The sequence below is a fragment of the Podarcis tiliguerta genome, assembly GCF_965153285.1.
Source record: "Podarcis tiliguerta genome assembly, chromosome: 4".
NCBI lineage: Eukaryota > Metazoa > Chordata > Lepidosauria > Squamata > Lacertidae > Podarcis > Podarcis tiliguerta.
Genome location: NC_139537.1, coordinates 64950528 through 64972999, shown reverse-complemented (window position 1 = coordinate 64972999; position 22472 = coordinate 64950528). Strand labels below are relative to the sequence as shown.

The 22472-nt window shown below is 42.3% G+C and overlaps 1 protein-coding gene across 3 annotated transcripts in view; it reads left to right on the top strand.

Annotated features, from left to right (window-relative positions):
- FRMPD4 (FERM and PDZ domain containing 4) overlaps window positions 1-22472 on the top strand; it is a 205979-nt gene that overhangs the window by 113290 nt on the left and 70217 nt on the right. For all 3 annotated transcript variants that reach the window (XM_083437428.1, XM_083437430.1, XM_083437429.1), the window contains exon 2: window positions 11136-11249. In XM_083437428.1, coding sequence (XP_083293554.1) covers window positions 11136-11249 — 114 coding nt within the window. The remainder of the gene's footprint in view (window positions 1-11135; window positions 11250-22472) is intronic.

Sequence of the window (22472 nt, the reverse complement as noted above, 5' to 3'; positions counted from 1 at the left end):
TTTTGTCAACAAGTAGACCTATTTTTCAGTAGTTTCATAGGGTCTGCTTGAGCCATCCGCTGCACCCCTCTCCATTCGTGTCACTGCTCCACCCCTGGGTATTTTCTTCCGCCAACCTTGACTTCCCTTGGCAAGCCTTCATCGATTTTTTTTCCCCGTAGGAGAGAACAGCTCATAGCTAAATGATGCATGCAAGGGACTGATAGGATCAGACTCCTAATGTATATACTGAAACATTGGCTGGACATAAATCCTGTGAGCATTACTTGTTTCACAAATAAACCACTTTGTATACTTTGGGGGTTGTGATGATACTGTGGTGTAGCTCCAGGTCTTTAAGTGGCTATCCTGGAATACTAGACCGGCTATTAATTTTTCATTTATTTATAGAAATGAATTATTAATGTTGGCTTCTGCCACCACAGTCTAAGATTTTGAAGGTGAGCACAGACAACTCACAGCATGAGCCGAACTGTGAAAATGTTTGTCTCACAGAACCCTGGAAAGGGAAATCATACCGAAAGTGAAGAGGTAATTGGAATAAATGCCTGGAGTAGGGGTTTTGTTTTTTGGTAAATTGATATGAGGGGACATGTGTCATTCTGCCACGAATAAGCCTTTATTTGTCTAACTCTTCTTGTGTATATAACTGCTATCTGCAATAAGAATCTCTGCTTTCAGATTAAATAACAAGGCTTTTGTTTAGTACTGTAAATTATGATTGTACCATGGAGCATTATCTCAATACCTTGCAAGTTTGGTGTGTGTGTGTTTTTTTTGTAGTGGTAGGAGCAGGCTATTTTCAAGTTCAGTACATGTGTCTTTCCTGAGGCTTTCCCCTCAAGTTGCACAGTAGCTACCATGACAGATGTTTGCTTCCTTAGCAAACTGTTCCACTGGCTTTCTTAGCAGTGAGAAAGGAGCTTGAACAATTTATCTCCCTCCATAGTGCCTTCAGAGTAAGGGACTGCTCTTCCTCTTAATAACTCTGATAAATATGTGTTTGTGTATCTTTTTAGTCCCTCCAAATCATGAACTCTCAAGCATTCTTGTGGAAAGTTTTTGATTGTTTCTAGAATACACGAACATTTACTCCTTACTTCTCGCCGGAAAAAAGGCCTTCGTGTTAAAATCCTTACACATTTCTCTGATAATTAGGCCCCTGTTGCTTTGTGTATTTAATGCTGCTCCCTTCCCAGCTTTTGGGTGGTTGTTTTTGTGTTGCTGCGTGTATAATCACGAGGCTTTTGCCATATTTCTGATATAGCGTTCAGAATCTGCTGTGTGTTTGTATTTTCTGTTATGTGGCGTTATGACATGAATGGCGCTCAAGAGTACATGTGTTAATTATTTTCTCTTTGCTGTGTGCACTTACTGTGGCTCTTCATATTGATTCTAGCTGGATGGGCACAACCTACAAGACTCGATGGGTAGTTCTTACATAACGTAGCATTTTTCATTTGATTCTTTCGGGGGGGGGGGGGAGTCGATGGCTATTCATATGCACAGCCGAAAAGTTCTTATTGTAGTGGAATGCCATACAGTGGTACCTCGCAAGGCGAATGCCTCGCAAGACGAAAAACTCGCAAGACGAAAGAGTTTTTTGTTTTTTGAGTTGCTTCGCAAGACGAATTTCCCTATGGGCTTGTTTCGCAAGACGAGAGCATCTTGCGCCTTTTTCTTAAAACCGTCAATGCATTCCTATGGGAAACTGTCAATGCATTTCCTATGGGAAACCGTGCTTCGCAAGACGAAAAATTCACAAGACGAAAAACTCTCAGAATGAATTAATTTTGTCTTGCGAGGCACCACTGTATTTGCTAATGAGAATTTAATTGCAGAAAGGACCAATGTATTACAACACCGGGGGCTCTCTGTGGGCCAATCATATCATCAAATGCAAATATCCTTCAGCCAGGTATCTAAACTGAAGGTTTCAAACTGAGGGTACTGATATAAAGTACAAAACAGGAAATCAGGTAGCAGTGTTGAATCCTCCTTACTACCATGACTATCTCCCCTCCATACTGACTCCAGGCCACTTTCCCCTTTTGCCTAGGGTCACACCTGGTTACTGGAGTAAGAATATCTTAGGGGATAGATGGCAGTGGGGGGGACCAGGATACAAGGGGAAGGAATTCAGGACACATATGCCCATCTTGTGCCCATTTTGTATTTTGACCCCTGATAAACCCATGATTGGGACAAGCCTAGATTTAAATACAGGAATTTTGCCGTCCAGCATACCCCCCCCCCTTTTTTTAGTATATTTCTAGAAAAAAGTTTTGCTTAAAGATAAGACAGAGGGAAACTTTGTTCTCTTGTTTTTCATTTCTTGGCTGTTTCCACATACCTTTATTGCACTGCATTTCTGTGTGGCACCTTACTCTCAAGTGCACTGCGATAGGCTTAATGTGACTAGGACTGTCAATGGGACAGGCATGGTGGGGAGCCTTCTATAGTCTTCAAAGATGAAAGAATGTTCAGAATCCTTAAAACTCCTTCGCATTTTATGAATAGCCACCTGCAATTAAGACAATAATTGTAGAGGATAAGAGAAACAAATTAACACTCACTGGAAAATGTGAAATGCATCTTGCAAATCATTTGACATGTGTTCAGATAAGTAATAGCGGCATTTGTTTACAGAGAATGATGGAAAGTGAAATTGCTATGCACCTGCAAGCTCTTTTTGATTTTTTAAAAAGCCACCTTCTGTGTATGATGCAATTCCTGAACTGGCACATTTTGGGGTCAATGATGGATTTTAATATATTTTTTGTAAGGCTGTTTGTATGTGTGTGTGTTTTGTTCGCTGCTGTCAATAGCATTGCATTAATATCTGACTGAACAAATGTTCTAAGTCGGCTTTGTTCAACCCTGGGGCCCAAGATGTTGTTGGACTACAGTTCCCATCACCCCTGATCATTGGCTAAGCTGGCCTGAGATGGTGGAGGTTGTAGTTTAACAGCATATGGGGAACCAAGATTGAAGAACTGTGCTCCAAGTGACCATGGCAGAAATAAGATTTGGTCTGTGAAACAGAATCATAGAATTGTAGAGTTGGAAGGCACCCCAAGGATCATGTAGGGCAACCCCTAGCAATGCAGAAATCCTGCCCGCAGCTGTTCCTGGGTGGGCTCAAACCACCAACCTTCTGGTTAACAGCCAGATACACTGACCCATTGCGCCACAGGTTCCCCCCGATATAGTTCACTGGTAGGAACATCTGGCCTCTGTTGTGAAGGCTTGTTGGTTTAGACTGATGGAAGTCTATTATGAAATCATTTCCCCCCTCCCCCCGTGATACATGATATCTGGAAATTGCAAAAAACAACAACCCTGTAGTGTTGTGCCCAAAATTATAGCTGAGAGACCTTTCAGTACAAAGCACTCTGCAGTCACAATGGCAGCATTCCTCACATGTTGTTTTACTCCAGTTCTTTTAATCCCCAGCCAGCCTGGCTGAGATAGGATGTGTGGTCCAACAGCCTCTTGAAACACAAGGTTGGGGAAGGCTAATATTCTGTGGTATGGGAATAATAATGCAGGCCTACCTGACAGGGAGGTGGTAAGAGAACCGCTGAAATAATGTACCCAAAATCACTTTGAACACTCCAGAGGTTCTGCGCAAGTGCTAAATACAAAATAACGCTTAGCATTTATATAATGCCTTCCAGGTTCAAAGAGGTTATGCCCAGCTCAGTAAATTAACAAATAAATAAACAACGTAGCTTCCCAGCAGATCATCAGTAAAAGCTCATAGCTCCACAGTAGTGACTCATTTAATAAGCACAATTATTTTGTTTAAATCAAAATCACCACAGGAGAGCCTGAGATAGCAGCCAATTCTGAAGCCCTCCACATTTCGTTTCATTCCCCTGCCCCCCTCAGAATTTATTACAAGGTCGTTTTTTTCCAAAAGAAAAAGTAAATAAAAATGGTTTTGTCTTTTTTCTTCTCAATCTGACCTGCCTTATGCATTCTCTACCTTGTGCAGATTTACAGGAGCTCCGGGCACCTTATGCATTTAGTTGGTCTGAGAGCTTCCATTTCTTCCCTCACATTCCTCCCTAAGTTCTACAGTGCTGGAAACAATAACAAAGCAAATGTATCCCTGGCTTTGTACAGTAAATCATTCTGCTATATGTAAAAGTGAAAATGACCTGTTTGGGTGCCTGAAGGAATATTTTAGCTTGTTATTCTTCCTGCAGGGGTGAAAAGAGTCTGTTAACTTTCCCATTCCTCAAAAGGAAAAGAGAATGAGCTGTTTAAGATTAATACTCCTTATGGTGCATCATTCAAAGCTTTTCCCTTCAGCTTGAAAATAGGGCAGTTTCTGCAGTACCCATTTGTCACATACTGATTTTAGCCCTCCACCCCCCTACAATATTTTCTTCTACATACAGCAAATAAGGGTGTCAAAAGACTGCCTCAGAGGTGACGTATGATTTTAACAGCATTTTTGTTTGTTTGTTTTTTAAAAAGCATTTGAATTTTCGAACTCTTTAAATAATAATTCCTTTCCTTAAAAGAACTTCTGAATAAAAAGTGCTTTGGCACCTGAGGGGTTAATGATATTATAGACTTACAGATTATCCATATTTTCCTTTAGCCAGGGAACCTGGAGGCGGTTGGAGGATGGATGGCGGCTAACAGAATGAGGTTGAATCCTGACAAGACAGAAGTACTGTTTTGGGGGGACAGAGGGAGGGTGGGTGTGGGGGACTGAATGGGGTAACTGTGCCCCTGAAGGACCAGGGGCATAGCCTGGGAGTCATTTTGGACTCACAGCTGTCCATGGAGGCACAAGTTAATTCTGTGTCCAGGGCGGCTGTCTGCCAGCTCCACCTGGTATGCAGGCTGAGACCCTACCTGCCTGCAGACTGTCTTGCCAGAGTTGTGCATGCTCTAGTTATCTCCCGCTTGGACTACTGCAATGCGCTCTACGTGGGGCTACCTTTGAAGGTGACCCAGAAACTGCAATTAATCCAGAATGCAGTAGCTAGACTGGGAGTGGTTGCTGGGACCACATAACACCGGTCCTGAGAGTTCTGCATTTGCTTCCAGTACGTTTCCGAGCACAATTCAAAGTGTTGGTGCTGACGTTTAAAGCTCTAAACGGCCTCGGTCCTGTATACCTGAAGGAGCATCTCCACCCCCATCATTCAGCCCAGACACTGAGATCCAGCGCCGAGGGCCTTCTGGCGGTTCCCTCATTGCAAGAAGTGAGGTTACAGGGAACCAGACAGAGGGCCGTCTCGGTAGTGGCGCCCGCCCTGTGGAACGCCCTCCCTTCAGATGTGAAGGAAATAAGCAGCTATCTTCTCTTTAAAAGACATCTGAAGGCAGCCCTGTTTAGGGAAGTTTTTAATATTTAATGCTGTATTGTTTTTAACACTTGATTGGAAGCCGCCCAGAGTGGCTGGGGAAACTCAGCCAGATGAGCGGGCTGTAAATAAATTATTATTATTATTATTATTATTATTATTATTATTATTATTATTATTATTAGAACTGTAGTTTCATAAGGGGATCTGAGGGTCTATTAGACTCTGTGTTGAGTCCATTAAGAATCTTGCGACTTGTGTTTATGACAAGGGGCTTTAAAAAATGAGAGTTGTTTTTTAAACTCTTAGTACCTTTTTTGTTTTTAGAAAGCCTATGATTTCCAAGAAACCTATGTCACAGCAGTACAAGCTGATAAACATTTGTAGTTTGTCATAAGCTTTCCTAAGCTTCATGAGATGAATGCTTTCCTACAGTATGTATATCCATCATGTAACAACTCCTGTTTTCTAGTCAATATGCTACCAAGAAAATAGCTAGAAAATCTTTTTCGGATATCAGTAGCAGGGAGAATACTTTGTATTTCTGAAATTCTTAACTCCCAAGGAAAGTAAGGGGGGGAGACCCCCACTTCTAGAGCATGTTCAAGCTCCAATTTCAGAGCAGTTCAAAAACAAGAAGCCTGCTCATTTTCATAAGGATACTGCTCTTATCAGTCCCTAATATTATCAGCAAAGTGGGATAACTCAGCACTAAATGGGGAAGAATTTGAGAAGCAATTTGGGGACAGATGGACTCTGAATTACTCAGTGTGTCAGGGCCAGCCCTATCATTAGGCAGAGTGAAGTGGCTGCCTCAGGCAGCAAATTCAAAGGGGTCCTGGCGCGGAGCAATGGCAAGATGTTACAGTTGTGTATATATGTTGTATAATTAGAGTAGATCTTATTTTTTCTCCCCCTGTCGCCATCATCTTCTTTTCTCTTTTTATTAGCAGGACCATAGTTTTGAAACGTAAGTGAGGCAGATAGCTTGGTATGTTTTGAAAAGGGGGGGGGGGAATGCTTTTGTTCAAAGACTATCTCTTTTTTTAAACAACAACAACAACCATGAACTAGCCTGCTTAATAACAATTCAGTAAGGAAAATTAACTTTAATTGAAGTCAACATAGGCATATTTACATCCGCTGTATATTCAATGTAATCACAACTCAGTCTGACAGTCTCTAAACATTGACTATCTAAACAACAATTTGCCATTCCCAAGTGCTGTCAGTAACTGTGAAAAGATGTAAAAACAAATCTTCATCTTGTGCATCATTAGGCATGTGTAGTGGTGACCTCTTTAAGCACAGGATCCTGCATCTCTGTGCAGTGAGATAAACAATGAGCACCATAGAAATAGATATTAGCTAGGAAGCTTTCATATCTTCAGCAGGCATAGGCAAACTCCAGCCCTCCAGATGTTTGGGACTACAATTCCCATCATCCCTAGCTAACAGGACCAGTGGTCAGGGATGATGGCAATTGTAGTCCCAAACATCTGGAGGGCCGGAGTTTGCCTATGCTGTACATTAATTAAAGGAGTCAAATGACTTATTTTCTTAAATAAAAGCAACATTAGAGGAGATAATTTGGAGTTGAAAAACTGCTGGGGGAGAAGGCAGTAACTAATCTTCACATTTGAAACCCCTAAGTAAGGAATGTTGCTTGGGAAAGTACCACTGCCCACCCCCTGCCCCCCAGGAATGGACTTAAGGATTGTCATGATGACTAGCTTTCTAACATAGAAGCACTTTGTGTGTCCCCCACCCTCCCTAAAGGAGAGGTCCTAAACTTGTGCTCCAGGAACCACTGGTGGTCAGCAGACTGGTGGTATGATGAAAGTTTGCAGAACTGTCAAAAACATATTCATTTGGTCCTGCTCTTTGATTTATTACAAAGATCAACTTTACTCAAAACAGAATCTACTCAGAATCAAAATCAGCGTCAGCCCATAATCCCAAAATAGTTTTTTTGTCGGAGGCAAAGGACAAGATCAGGGGTCAGCAAACTTTTTCAGCAGGAGGCCGGTCCACTGTCCATCAGACCTTGTGGGGGGCCGGACTATATTTTTTTTGGGGGGAAATATGAACGAATTCCTATGCCCCACAAATAACCCAGGGATGCATTTTAAATAAAAACACACATTCTACTCATGTAAAAACACCAGGTAGGCCCCACAATTAACCCAGACATGCATAAATAAAGGGACACATTCTACTCATGTAAAAACACGCTGATTCATGGATCGGATTTAGCAGGCGATTGGGCCGGATCTGGCCCCCCGGCCTTAGTTTGTCCACCCATGGACAAGGTTGTGTCCTTCCCTCCTAATCCAGGCTGGATCAAAGAAGTGTTTCAGTTAAATGCATTGTAAACTTCATACAGAGAAATCCCGTTCTGAAGATATCTGCCACAACCTGAGGGCAGCAGGCTAGCTTAGGGAGTGTCATCAGGTCCCACAGCACACACAACTCGAATATATTGCCATTATTCTCTGCCATTCCCCCTCAAATTTGCTACTTGAGGTAGCCACTTTGCTCTGCCTAATGTTAGGGCCTACACTGACAACAAACATATCCATCACATTAGAAAGTCAAAACTGCTTTTTAAAATATGTGTTGCATACTACTTTGATTTGTAGAACAAAAAGAAGTTTATTAAGTGGTCTACTGAAACCCTCAACAATTCCCAAGTTGTCTCAAAACGTTTGAGAGCTGCTGTCCTACAGCTTTGGCATATATGTTTTCAGTGGAAATCAATCCTTGTTCCTCAGGGAAGATCTCTAAATGCTGGGGGGCAAGCTGCTAAAATCTGCTAAAATGTGAGGAACTGTGAAAGACAGTATTTTGTACCATGCTGTGTATGATGCTGGAATGAACATTGTAAATGTTGTCGTGCTGTTTGTTATTCCTTCTTTATAAGGTGATCTGTACGTCCATATTAAAGCCATATTTATCTGAAATGCAGTTATAGCAGATGATGCTAAACAAGAACAGAGAAGCATATTAAACTTGTGTTAATTTAAATGCACTTGAAATGTGTGTGTTTTTTGTTCATCTGCAGCATAGTTTTCAGCATATCTTTTATTTCTTCCTTCATACAAGAACATTTTCAGTGGCAATCACTACTACTGTCATAGTTTTGAGTGCTTGAATCTATTTCATAATTGATACGATTGTAAATATTAATGGTCGGATCAAACCTGAAGATTACATGGAGAGAATATAACACATCAAAGCATGTGATGAAAGCAGATTTAGGAGTGAGTCCTCCTTGTTTTCCACAGAAACAATGCCATTTTTCAGTGTTTTATATCTTTAACTGTTTCTTTGCATCTCACCTCACGAGATGAGAGAGTTTTCTTTTACTGCTGCCATATTTTTGTTTGCCTTAAATTTTCACTCCTCCTTTTTGAGCAGTGTATACTAAGATTGGAGTCCTTTTTTATATCAGATGGTGTCATAAACGGCTTTGTCGCAAAGGTCAGCTTCTTAGCTTTCTGCACTAAACAGGCTTAAGATGCAGTTTCCCCCTCCCTGCCAGTGTGGATTTTACAGAGCTATTGGGCAAAGTTATCAGGGCTGTTTTGTTCTGGATGCCATTGTGCAGTGGCAGTAAGACTAGCTCAGGATCCAGTAAATGGAAAGGTGGCTCAGTCCTTGCAGAATTTGAAATGCCCTGTTTCAGGACCTTCTGCTTGGTGCTGCTGGTAGTAGGGGGAGTTGCCACACTGATGGAGTGAGAATTTCATCAGTCCGTTGTTGTCAGCCAGTAGGAAACTGGTTTAATTGGAAGAGCTAGATGGAGAGCCACCTTCATTCAACCCAGCCCCCCTTTCCCAGCCTGGCAGAAGTGGGATTGCTTTGGGTTGCTTTGCCCAACTCCTCAGTCACAATGAAACATCTGAGTAAACATACCTAGGATTTTATTGCTTTAAACTCATGCATATGCCAGTAAAATCTCAGAGCAGTTCGGAAATCACCTACCACAGCAACTGCCCTTAGAGGTTACTGTTTCTGATTGTGCAGTTAATATGTAGCAATTGTGCCTAGAAGCCATTGATAGCCTTGACCTCCGTGAATTTGTTTAGTTCTCTTTTCAAGTCATCCAAGTTGACGGTCATCGCTACATCTTTGTGTTGGTGAATTCTGTAGTTTTAGCTATGCTTCCTTTTGACTGACCTCAGTCTGTGTTGGCCCATTTAGCTCAGTACTGTCAACACAGACTGGCAGCAGCTGTCCAGGGTTTCATGCAGGGGTATCTCCCAGCCCTACCTGGAAACGCCAGGGTTTGATCGTGGGATTTTCTGCATGCAAAGCAGTCAACAGTAGCCTCTTTCCTAGAAGCTATGCCATTAATGTGTATGCACACTTCTAGGATACCACATGAGTAATTTTGCTTCTTTTAGTTCTAAGTATACAACAGCATTGTAAACACTGGCATACAACACAGAGAGTTGTTGTGCACATTTTACAGCCTCTGAGTGGTGCACTTTGGCGTTTGAAGGATTGCTTTCAAAGGAGATTATAACATAATCCTGCTACTGTTTATATCCAGCAATGAGAAATGCAAAATAAATCCCTGTAAAGTAACTAATAATTACGGATGTGAAGAGTGAAGATAAATTATGTTAGTGTTTAAATAATTTGTGTTGATTTTTTCTTTTTTTCTTTTAAAAAAAGAAGACGATCAGGAGGGTATCCAGTTCGGCTCAGTTATTTTTGTCTTTCTCTGCTTTTCTTCTGCACTGAGCACATCCAGATTAAATTGACACTGAAGTTAAGATTTTGCCATATGTATTTTGGTAGCACCTTAGAAATGGCTCAATGCCATAAGGACATCGGAAGAGTCTTCTGGATGTGGCAAATGGCCCATCTAGTCAAGCATCCTGTTCTCACAGTGGCCAACTAGATGCCTGTGGGAAACCTACAGTGGGACCTGAGCTCAAGAACACTCCCCCCACCGTTGAGATTTTCAGCAACCGTGACACCTTTTTTGAAGGGCAAAGGCTCTTTTGTGGAGCTATCTTCCTATGGCGTGTACTATGATGAATCTATTCATGAATTATTCATCCTTTCATTCTTCAGGAAATGGTCTAAGGTGACTAATACTTGGAAAGCATGAGGGCACTCGGTACGGCATTGACTGGGGAAGAAGCTGAGTGGTTCTTACTTCACATAATGTATTTCCCCAAATGCAGTTTAGGTCTATTTCTTATCATGTGTGCACAACATGGAAGAGGTTCATACAACCGTCCCAAGTGTTGAAGGTGCCCATGAGTGGGTCTTGGGGGTCATACCAGCTACTCTGCCACTTATGGTGGCATATGCACCAGCCATGCATTTGGCAGCTGTGTGAAATGGTTGTAGGTGCACCCTGGTCCTACCTGAAGGAGCCCTATTTATGTGCATTGGTATGTATGTAAGGCCCCTTCACACAGTTCCCATTGTTAATATGCAAGGGTGGTTAGATGAGCCTCCCAAAAGAGTCTTCTTGAAACAGCCTCTCTTTAAGGTCACAGGTGAAAAGCTAGTTGGAAAGTTCAATTTGGTCCGCCAAAATAAAAAAAGGTCTAGATTTTAATAAAACAAGGAGTCTGATGATTATTCAACAAAGTGCATCTGAACATTTAGGTCCTAAAGTGTGTTATGCTTATGTTAGTTAATCCTGGCTTCTGTCACAATTCCACACATATAATAGGATTTAACATGAATCCACTTGCACTCAGAAATACAGAAAAGTCACTGTTGGATTGAATGGATCAGGCTCATTTTGAAATACTAATGATTTTCATTTGTTTTTAGCCACAGAACCAAGTCTTCAGGCTGGCCTCCCCCTTCAGGAACCTGGACCGTGAACCAGGGATCTTCCTATGGATGGGAGATGACGGCAAACAGAGATGGGAGAGACTACTTCAAGTAGGTTGCTGCTTGATGAATTTTGTATGCAGACTGAAATGTAGAGTTTAAACCTAAGTATGTTATGTGCTAGCTGCAAATTTCTTAGCCAGTAGGTTATATGTTAACATGAACTGTATACAACATCTTTCACAAAGAGTCTTACATGTGTATTGTGAAAAAACAACAACATCTCAGTGTTTGAAATCTGGATATTTAAAACATGTCAAACATATTTTCTTTTAGTTTGTTCATCTGAAGTTAGTGCATTCTCACCAATATAACACAGCTGCTTTTCTTCCTATGTCCATTGTGCCTATGTCAGGTTGTTCCTGAGCAAATATGCAGGGCTTCAGACAAGCTGTAGGCTTGTTGAATTCATTAACCAAGCATGCAGCATGTTACATTTTAGTTTTGCTGGTCTCCATTGTGTGCCTGAGTGCTCCTTGTTTTCAAATAAGCGTTTCTGATTTGAAGGTCCCGGGGTGCAGAGGTAATGTCTGAAATACAGTTAATTGGCCAAGGCCATATATTCAGCACTCTGAATGTAAAAGAGGTCTCTACTCAAAGCATTCAGCTGAAAGGGAAAAAAGAAGAAGGTGTTCCAGAACAGGGACAATAAAAAAGGAAGGAATGTGTGTTGTTTCATCTCCTTTTTGAGGTTTCTGTTCCTAGTGGCTGTACATTGAGGGACATACAAATGCTGAGGGGGGGGGGCTCTGTACGTGCTTTGCTGCTGTACTTCTGCTTTGTCAGGTGCATCAAAAGCCCAAACGTACCTTAATACCAATCCACTGAGAGTGAGCTCTAAGGCTGCATGTGCATGATATATTTAAAGCTCATTTAAAGTGTATTCCTCCCCCTCCCCCCCAAAAGAATCCTGGACATTGTAGTTTACCCCGTACACAGCTACAAAGCTTAGGGCCCTCGTATTTATGGGACTGCCTCTCCTGGTATGCCCCGCAGAGGACCTTAAGGTCCATGAATAATCACAGTTTAGAGGTCCCAGGCCCTAAGGAAGTCAGATTATCCTCCACCAGGGCCAGGGCCTTCTCAGTGATGGCTCCGACCTGGTGGAATGCTCTGTGCCATGAGACCAGGGCCCTGCAGGATTTAACTTCCTTCCACAGGGCCTGTAAGACAGAGCTATTCCGCCTGGCTTTCAATTTGAACTCAGCCTGATCTTTTATTCCCCTTCCTTCCCCTCTTCCCCTTTCTGGGAAGATTACCCGCTCTGGGATCCCACAGCTAATTCTCCCCTGGTCTCCTCGCTGGCCCAAATAGGACTAATTTAGCCAGCTAGCCCTGGTGATCATCTACTGTTCATTGGGTGGATTTTCCCCCTAAATTGATTTTTGAATTCTGAATTTATTGTTATTCACATCTTATACTGTTTTTTATGCTGTTTTTTGTTGCATCAATTAAGTGTTTTAAATTTATTGTTAGCCGCCCTAAGCCCCGTTTTCTGAACCGGGAAGGGCGGTGTATAAATAAAAAATTAGTAGTAGTAGTAGTAGTAGTAGTAGTATTCGTATTGGTATTATTACAATGCCCAGAACCCTTAACAAGCTACAATTCCCAGAGTTCTTTTTTTGGGGGCGGGGCGTGAATGTGCTTTGAGCTTTAAACAGAAGGATTGGGATACATAAATGTTATTTATACCTCAGAGCAGTGGTAGGCGGTGCCCATTGAGACTGGTAGGGTAGAAGGGCAAGGAGACCAAAATGGGGTGGAACCAGAGCCAAAGGCTCCTGCTGTCCTTGTGTAAGAAAGAAGGCAAGCAGGTGGAGGCTGAGGTGGGTCAGGCAGTGTCCCATTCATCCTAATGGACCAGCCTTCACTGCCCCAGAGCACTCTGAGCCTATGGGGAGGGGGGTAGTCTCAGTTTCCGTTACCTCTTTTTTGACCAACAGGCTGAAAGCCATAGGTTTTGTTGTAACCTGAGTTTAGCGTTAGCACTACATGGTGAAGTGTGCTCTATAGGTCTAAAAGGCTTGGGTCTGTTAGTGATGCTGCTGGGTTGTATTCAAGGATCCCATGAATGGGGTTCTACTCATGAGAAGGACACTTCCAGCATGTTTCCGTGTAAAGGTATAGGTAGTTTTCACTGGACCTCCCTCCTCTCTGTCACTAATTTCACCCCGCAGAAATGTTCCTCAGAGAGTTGGAATACCTTCTAGAACAGTAAGTAAGCCAGTGTAAGGGACTGCAGGGGCAAGTGGGAAATCGTCTTTGCTCCATCTATTAGTGGGAGTGTCCAGAGGACTGAAAACCTCTTCTGAGAAGGAGTATATTGTTGCATGCCATCCCAGTCTCCCAGTGGTGTGAGATTCCAGGAGTTCCAGGTGCTTTCCCAGATTCAGTTTCCTCGGCATGAAGAACAGCAGAGACTGTTGTGTCTTTAGGATATATAGTTTATTTACATGTATATACAACCTAAGCCCACTGTAGAACAACTCATAACTTGAGAGCCAGTGTGGTGTAATGGTTGAGAGCGGTAGTCTCGTAATCTGGTGAACCGGGTTCGCGTCTCCACTCCTCCACATGCAGCTGCTGGGTGACCTTGGGCTAGTCACACTTCTTTGAAGTCTCTCAGCCTCACTCACCTCACAGAGTGTTTGTTGTGGGGGAGGAAGGGAAAGGAGAATGTTAGCCGCTTTGAGACTCCTTAAAGGGAGTGAAAGGTGGGATATCAAATCCAAACTCTTCTAATGACCCAAGAAGTTCTTGCTTCTCCTATGGCCACAGCCTTGGATTCCAGCAGATATCAAGCATGGCTCTGTCTCTCAGCTGCCCAGCCTGCTTCTAGCTCACACACAGAACTCTGGCCTTTGTACTTCACACTAGCAGCCAGGTGAGGGAAGGAGCTCCACCCATTTGTTGTCTGCTATCTTAATGGCCCATATTTAGGGGCCATTATAAGGAAACTTGCCTGGCTATTCCAATTGAACCCTTGTTGGATCCAGGAATAATAATAATAATAATAATAATAATATATCATTATTTATACCCCACCCATCTGGCTGGGCTTCCCTAGCCACTCTGGGCGGCTTCCAACAAAATATTAAAATACCATAATACATCAAACATTAAAAGCTTCCCTAAACAGGGCTGCCTTCAGATGTCTTCTAAAAGTCTGGTAGTTGTTGTTCTCTTTGACATCTGGTGGGAGGGGGTTCCACAGGGAGGATACCACTTCTGAGAAGGCCCTCTGCCTGGTTCCCTGTAACTTGGCTTCTCGCAGTGAGGGAACTGCCAGAAGTCCCTCGGTGCTGGACCTCAGTGTCCAGGTAGAACGATGGGGTGGAGACGCTCCTATACTGGACCGAGGCCGTTTAGGAATTAGAAGGGACTCAGGCATACAGCCTACACCTGCCCCAAACTCACAACAGTATTATGAAAAGGGCACAGTGGTTTGTGACCAGTATTGGCAGTCTTCAGTATTGAGTCTGAAATTTGGATTAAATTCTCTAGCCATGCAGATGAGTATGCAAAAGCTTCTATGTTGGGTACTGAAACTCTCAGACACAACAGCCTTCATTTCTCTGCACTGGGACTCACAGTGATAGAATTTAATTTCATATATGGCCCAAAGAACTGAATTAAAATAAAGTAGTACATTTCTTGCAATGCTTCCTTTTGCTCTTTAGTTGCATCTGCCTTGTATTTCTTTTAGCACCTTGAAGAAGCCATGCAATTACCCAAGCAGATGCAACCAAATGGGTTTTGTTTTGTTTTTCTTTATTGTGAATGCAGCTTTCCTTGGCTCTGAGAGAGCCAAACTCCATCATTTATATTATTAATGGCATGTCACTGGTAGGCGATGCTCCCTAACTACTAATAACACCTACAGTATTCAACACAGAGGCTCACAAACATACTCATCAATTTATGCTTCAAGATCAATAGTGAACAAATGAGAAGGTCAAGGTTTTTGACTCCCATCTACTTATAGTTTCCAGCTCTGAGGCTGTGTTGCTTTCATATATTTTATTGGGCATGCATTATACATTGCCTGCTTTTCCTAATATCAGGCCCAAATGTTTATTCTGCTTGAATTTTTTTTATATTTTTGCTGCTTTTTGTCTTGCTCACAGAATCAGGGATACTCCCAGTTGTTACTTAACACCTGTAATCCTGAATATCCCTGAGGCTTGTTTACATGGGCAGTACAATTCTTTTAAAGACCCAGTGTTGTTCTGAATGATGTTTGAAGTGAATGTGCATCCTTTGCAAATACTTTGATTGTAAACAAACAAACAAATACTACATGCTTAATAAGGAATGAACTTTCTATGCAGCAATTTTCTTAGAATAGTTTATACCTTCAGTGCATATATATATATATTTAGAGATTGCTAAACAATGCTAAACAGTGTAGGTGGCGCTGTGGGTTAAACCACAGAGCCTAGGGCTTGCTGATCAGAAGGTCAGTTGTTCGAATCCCTGCGACGGGGTGAGCTCCCGTTGCTCGGTCCCTGCTCCTGCCTACCTAGCAGTTCGAAAGCACGAAGTGCAAGTAGATAAATAGGTACCACTCTGACGGGAAGGTAAACGGCATTTCCGTGTGCTCCTCTGGTTGGGCCAGTAAAGCGAGATGAGCGCCGTAACCCCAAAGTCGTCCGCAACTGGACCTAACAGTCAGGGGTCCCTTTACCCTTTAAACATACTTTGTCCACATCATGTCAGTTACTGTGCCGATCTCTGCAAGCTAACAGTTAAGAATTTGCAGGCTAGAAAAGTTAAACAAAAGCCTCACAGATGCAGTTTAGAAGATGCCTCTGTCTTGGTGAGATCAGAGCAACGTGATTTATAGAAAACTTGGAAACTTTCCGTTCTGTGTCATTACATAATTCTGGGGAAATTCCAGAGATGCACAGTGCTTTCATATAACCTCAGCTCACTTCAAACAATATTTGTCAGTGGTGTCAGTAAACTCATACAGCTGTTGATCATTCAGTAATGCAGATGGGTGAATATAACTTCAAAGTGAATGTGGAGATTTAGAATATTTAATGAAAACCGTATTGGACAGTATTCAATGAAATGCTTATGCTAGTACAAAGGTTTTTGTCTGCTCATCAGAACTTACCCTCTCCTCTTCTGATGCACCCTGACCCCTCAAAATCTGCTCTGTGGACTCCCCACGGAGAGGGGGGTGGCATACAGGGAGAGGGTTCTGTCCCATTACCAGTGCTGAAATAAGATTAAGCTGCCAGCTGGCTTCAATATGAGGAATGCAGAAAGGGGCACCATCTTATCCTTTTCTCCAGGTGGCAAAATATCTCTGGTCAACCTTGAGGAGCAGCTAATTTGCTGGCAATTAACCCATAAATTATCTAGGATGATAAGGAACTATTAGTGAGTGCTCTTTGGGTTTCGTCAGTCAATAAGCCACAAATGCACCTAACTTCATCCAACTTGTTTCATACAAAATGAAAGGAACTGAAGTATTTCTCCTGTGTCTTAGGACTTCAGAGAATATTCTTATGACAAGGGAAGTAATTAGCTGGGATTACAAAATAGGAACAAGGCAGACAAAAATGTAGATGTGCTTCCTTAGGGCTTAATCATTTTCCCATAATTAAAATCAAGGTTTGTGTTTTATTTTTGGACGCAGGAAATATGCACAGTAATAATGTTTGTGCCTCAATATAGTTCAGAAGAACAATAAAGCCACCTATCATGAAAATAAATGCATATGAGGAATCCAATATTGTGTGTGTGTGTGTGTGCGTGAGAGAGAGAGAGAGAGAGAGAGAGAGAATTTGCTGTACATTATGCTAACTATATGTTTGGCTTGGAGTACGGCCTTATGCCCTATGAGGTGTGGTAAGTCTATTGCCTTCATTGTTCTTAAGCACATATGCAAGTAGATTCAGCATTGTATCCATCAGGGTCAGTTTGCCTGTACATTCAGGTCACTGAAAGCTGATTTAAATGTGTGAGAAGCCTGGTGGAATCTGCCAAAAAGTATTACCTGTGTAAGTGACCCCCATACATCTGGCATTACAACTGAATTGCTCTTCTCCATATGCATGTAGCATCTGCATGCCTGCACAGTTCTTACTTGGACCATACCTCACTGGTGCCAAAATACTGCATGCCTAATGCCAGTTCTTAAAGAAATGGGAATGCCTGATCACCTCATCTGTCTCCTGAGAAATCTCTATGTGGGACAAGAAGCTACAGTTAGAACTGGATATGGAACAACTGATTGGTTCAAAATTGGGAAAGGAGTACGACAAGGCTGTATATTGGCTCCCTGTTTATTTAACTTATATGCAGAATTCATGATATGAAAGGCTGGGCTGGATGACACCCAAATTAAGATTGCCGGAAGAAATATCAACAACCTCAGATATGTAGATGACACAACTTGGATGGCAGAAAGTGAGGAGGAATTAAAGAACCTCTTAATGAGGGTGAAAGAGGAGAGCAGAAAATATAGTCTGAAGCTCAACATCAAAAAAACGAAAATCATGGCCACTGGTCCCATCATCTCCTGGCAAATAGAAGGGGAAGAAATGGAGGCAGTGAGAGATTTTACTTTCTTGGGCTCCATGATCACTGCAGATGGTGACAGCCGTCATGAAATTAAAATACGCCTGCTTCTTGGGGGAAAAGCAATGACAAACCTAGACAGCATCTTAAAAAGCAGAGACATCACCTTGCCAACAAAGGTCTGTATAGTTAAAGCTATGGTTTTCCCAGTAGTGATGTATGGAAGTGAAAGCTGGACCATAAAGAAAGTTGGTCACCGAAGAATTGATGCTTTTGAATTATGGTGCTGTAGGAGACTTTTGAGAATCCCATGGACTGCAAGAAGATCAAACCTATCCATTCTTAAGGAAATCAGCCCTGAGTGCTCACTGGAAGGACAGATCGTGAAGCTGAGACTCCAATACTTAAGCCACCTCATGAGAAGAGAAGGCTCCCTGGAAAAGACCCTGATGTTGGGAAAGAATGAGGGCACAAGGAGAAGGGGACGACAGAGGACGAGATGGTTGGACAGTGTTCTTGAAGCTACCAGCATGAGTTTGACCAAACTGAGAGAGGCAATGGAAGACAGGAGTGCCTGGCGTGCTCTGGTTCATGGGGTAATAAAGAGTCGGACACGACTAAACGACTAAACAACAACAAAATGTTGGCACGTGACATTTTGAAGCCTTTTTAAGTTATACCTGCAGTATAGAGGCAGATGAGCAACAGAATCTAGGGGGCTGTGATGTTGGGGTTTTGGAAAACTGGCAGGAACCCTGTTTCTCTCCTGGGTGTTCTGGTATGTCAGCTGTCTCCTTTCCTGCTGATATCATCATTTCTCCTGCTTTGATGTTCCTTGGGCTAATGCAGATGGGTGCGGTGTGTGTGCAGATATAAACATGCAAACCATGAATAAATAACAGAGGTGCAAGTGTGTCTATCTGCGTGTTAGCAATAAAAATGTGAGAAAGCTGGCAGACATAAGGGACTGTTGCAGCAGCTGTAGCGAGGGGAAGGGGCGACTGGAGATCTAAACTTGCCATGATCCAAGATGGGAAAGATCCCATCGTGAAAGCAGCTGGGAGTCTGGGGGAGAAGCATTCTGTTGGATGCCATAATGTGTGATGCATGGAAAAGTCTTGCAGTAACCAGCTTGCCAAGACACAGGAAACCTGGAGGTAACATTTTTGGGGAAGAGGAAGATAAGGAGAACCCCTATAAGAGCCTGCTTTGCTTATTGTGTCCACAAAATGTCTTCCTTCCTTCCTTCCTTCCTTCCTTCCTTCCTTCCTTCCTTCCTTCCTTCCTTCTTTCTGTAAGCTACCAGGCTGTAATTCTGCAAAAAACAAATAGCATTTGAATTGGTCACGGTGGACTATATTTCTGTCAGTCTTAGTTGTGTTCTGTTTTGTTATCCTAGAATCTTAGAGATTTGCCCCTAGAAAACATAACTATATTAAGTGACCCCAATGAAGGGAAGCCATTCTTTTACATAAAATAAATTTGAGCTACAGGTAATTTCCAATGCACGTTTGGACCAATGGATTTGTACATTTCTCAAGTCAGTGCATGCTCTGAAAAATTGCTTTGGCATCAGACACACTATAAATAGTAGTTGCTAAATGCAGTGTGTTACAATATGATGGATGACAGCTCTGCCAAAAAGCCATTTTGCCACCATCGAAAGGCAGCTGCAGAAATGTAGTTTCTCATTTATTTATGGGAAGAAATGGTCAAGGGGAAAAAACCCCAGCAATTTTCTTTCAAGTTAAAAAGGAAGTACACCTGCAATCTTATTAAAGTAAAAGCAGTAAAATGGGCTATAAATGTTTGGACAAGAAATTCAGTGCATCAGCAATATTTTATTGGCGTTTTGGAAGTTTACACAATTGCACAAATAGGAGCAGCAGTAACAAGTCAATTAACATATCCAGGTTTGTATGCTGCCATCTTCTGCCTGCCCAGATAAAATAATTGCTGACACATGGACCCTGACCTACATAATTAAACACTATTTTAACCACTGTGAATATATTGCACACTGTTTTGAAATCCAAGAGCCTACTAGGGCAGATACCCCCTCTTTCTCCTTCCCTAGTTATGCTCTGGGACAGATTACACTTGCTGCTGATATAAGTGTAACAGAAAGCCATATAGGAGGCCCAAAAATAAAAGGAGTTTTAAGAGTACAGCAGCATATGTGAGAACCGTAGTGGCTTGGATTGGTTTGATACTGAACTTCATTTTGCAAATATCAGGTTTTGAAAGTACTGTATTTCTTTTGAGAAGCAAAATATGTTGTAGCTGGAGTCCAGGGAACAGGACAGGGGCATTTAAAATGCAATCTCCCACCTGCATTTTAAACTGGTGCAGCCTAGTGGGAGGATAGAACATGTTTCTGCCACAACAGCTACACTTCATGCAATCTATGTTTGACTAATATCAACTAAAGAAGTGATAGGTCTTCTCTTCTGAAAGTTGTGTACAGTGGTACCTTGGGTTAAGTACTTAATTCATTCCGGAGGTCCGTTCTTAACCTGAAACTGTTCTTAACCTGAAGCACCACTTTAGCTAATGGGGCCTCCTGCTGCCGCCGCGCCACCAGAGCACGATTTCTGTTCTCATCCTGAAGCAAAGTTCTTAATCCGAGGTACTATTTCTGAGTTAGTGGAGTCTGTAACCTGAAGCGTATGTAACCTGAAGCATCTGTAACCCAAGGTACCACTGTATTGTACTTCCTCAGACTAATCAACCACACACCATTGGCCAAGAAATCAAAAAGGGGCAATACTAGCAATGCCAACTGCACCTTAGTAATATTGGGTGTGGTGCTAGGATAACCTGAATAGAATTGCCTTAAGAATTCTTAGTGAGTATGGCTGTCTTAGCTTCTTGGCTTCAAAGATTGTTCTGTGCCTCGTGATTTATTTTATGAACAAATAACTCTTCAAAATGCAGTCATTAAAAATAAACACAAATCCTTGCATCTGCTTAGGATGGTTTTTTCATGCAGGAAATCCTCTCTCTCTCTCTCTTTTTAAAAACTCAGCAGTACCGATTACTGACAACTAATCACTACCGGGTGCCTGTTCTTAGTGCAGTCCAGCATTCAGAATGATTTAACAGCCTGTAGAGGCCCACAGTTTGGCCGCAACCCGTTTTGCTCCTTTAAGAATGGAGATGAATAGCTAATTTTGCTGCAGAGAATTTGCCTGCTATGAATCACAAATACTCCTTCACTTTGTGACTCTGAGAGTCTGATCAAAACATTGCTGCACACTCTTATACTGACAGAAAGGATTAATTGTTCTTCCTTCTGCTTCTCTCCTTGCCCTGCTCGTCCAACCCCCAGGAAGGGGAAGAAAGCATTTGCATCATGATTTGGAAAGCAAATTAAGTGCTTTCAGCATGGCTAGGACTGTTTTCATTTCACCTGAAGATTACATTGGTATTGTTGAAATGGCCGGAAGGATTAAGGAAGGAGAGAACTCAGCAGGCAAAAGTAGCTGATGCAACCTGAGAGCACCAAAAGCAAATGAGGATGACACTTCAGCCCGTTATGAAGAATGCATGTGACTAGGGACTTAAGGCACTTCCAGGCGGTTGCTATTTTGAGGTGAAAATCACATACTGACAAATTCTGGTTGCACAATCATTGATTGGGAGGTCTTGTGCAACAACCCCACTTCCCTCAAAAGATCAGACCTTTTTTTGCTATAAGAAGATGGCATACTTCTAAAGGGGGCATTCAATGGATCCCCCCCTTTATTTACACTTTCAAGTTTAAAGATATGTCAATAAATTCTGGCGGAACATCCATCAGCCCCAGTTTGGATGAGATTCAGGTTACGGGACAGAAGCAGATGGCTATTTAACCTCCCTGCAAAGGAAGCAGAATGAATGTTCAATAAGCAGAATGCCTACTCCAGGCTTCCTCTGCCTTGGCCCTCCATATGTTTTTTGCCTACAATTCACACAATCCCTAGCTAGCAAGACCAGTGGCCAGGGATGATGGGAAAACATCTGGAGGGCTGAGGTTGAGGAAGCCTGGCCTAATCCCTTATACACCCAGTAGATTGCTGCAGACTGCAGAAGAATTCTCCTTCCAAAGATCTCAGAAACCAACTCCACAGTAACTTGTAGCAGGGCTTTTAGAGTGGCTGCCCCAGTTCTGTGGAATAGCATTCCTGTCGAGATACGACAGGTACCCACTATCCTGACAAGCTTCCCCAGCTGGCTAAACCAGTATTTACCACGTGTTTCCATGTGTTAGGGTTTCATCTTGTTTTAAATGCACTTGTGGTTTTTAATGTTTTTAACTTTTTTATGTGTAACTTGCCTTGCAATGGTGGTTTACAAGGCAATTAATAAGTGTAACAATAATAAAACAACAACAATGAACAGGTTGCCAAGAAGCCCCTCCAAAGGGTCATTTCCCTGTGTCTGTACTGCATAAGCTGCTTCTGATTTTGTTGAGTCTGCACTTGAACACACATCTACTCAGTCATTTGACCTTACAGATTTAGGAGGCAGCATTTTCTGGAAGTGATGGTGTGCTACATCTTATACAGTTGTTTTTTTCTGGTCAACTGGCAAGCCCTACTTATGTCATGCACTCAAAATGCTTCTTTTAATGCAAACTGGGCTCCAAAGCAAGGGTAAAAACATTTAGCCTACTACTGCCCAGTTTGCCCACTCCAGTTCTCAGGCCAGCTTGGGATATGCTTTTTTCTCCATTTCTGACAAGTTTGTGGTCCGAAG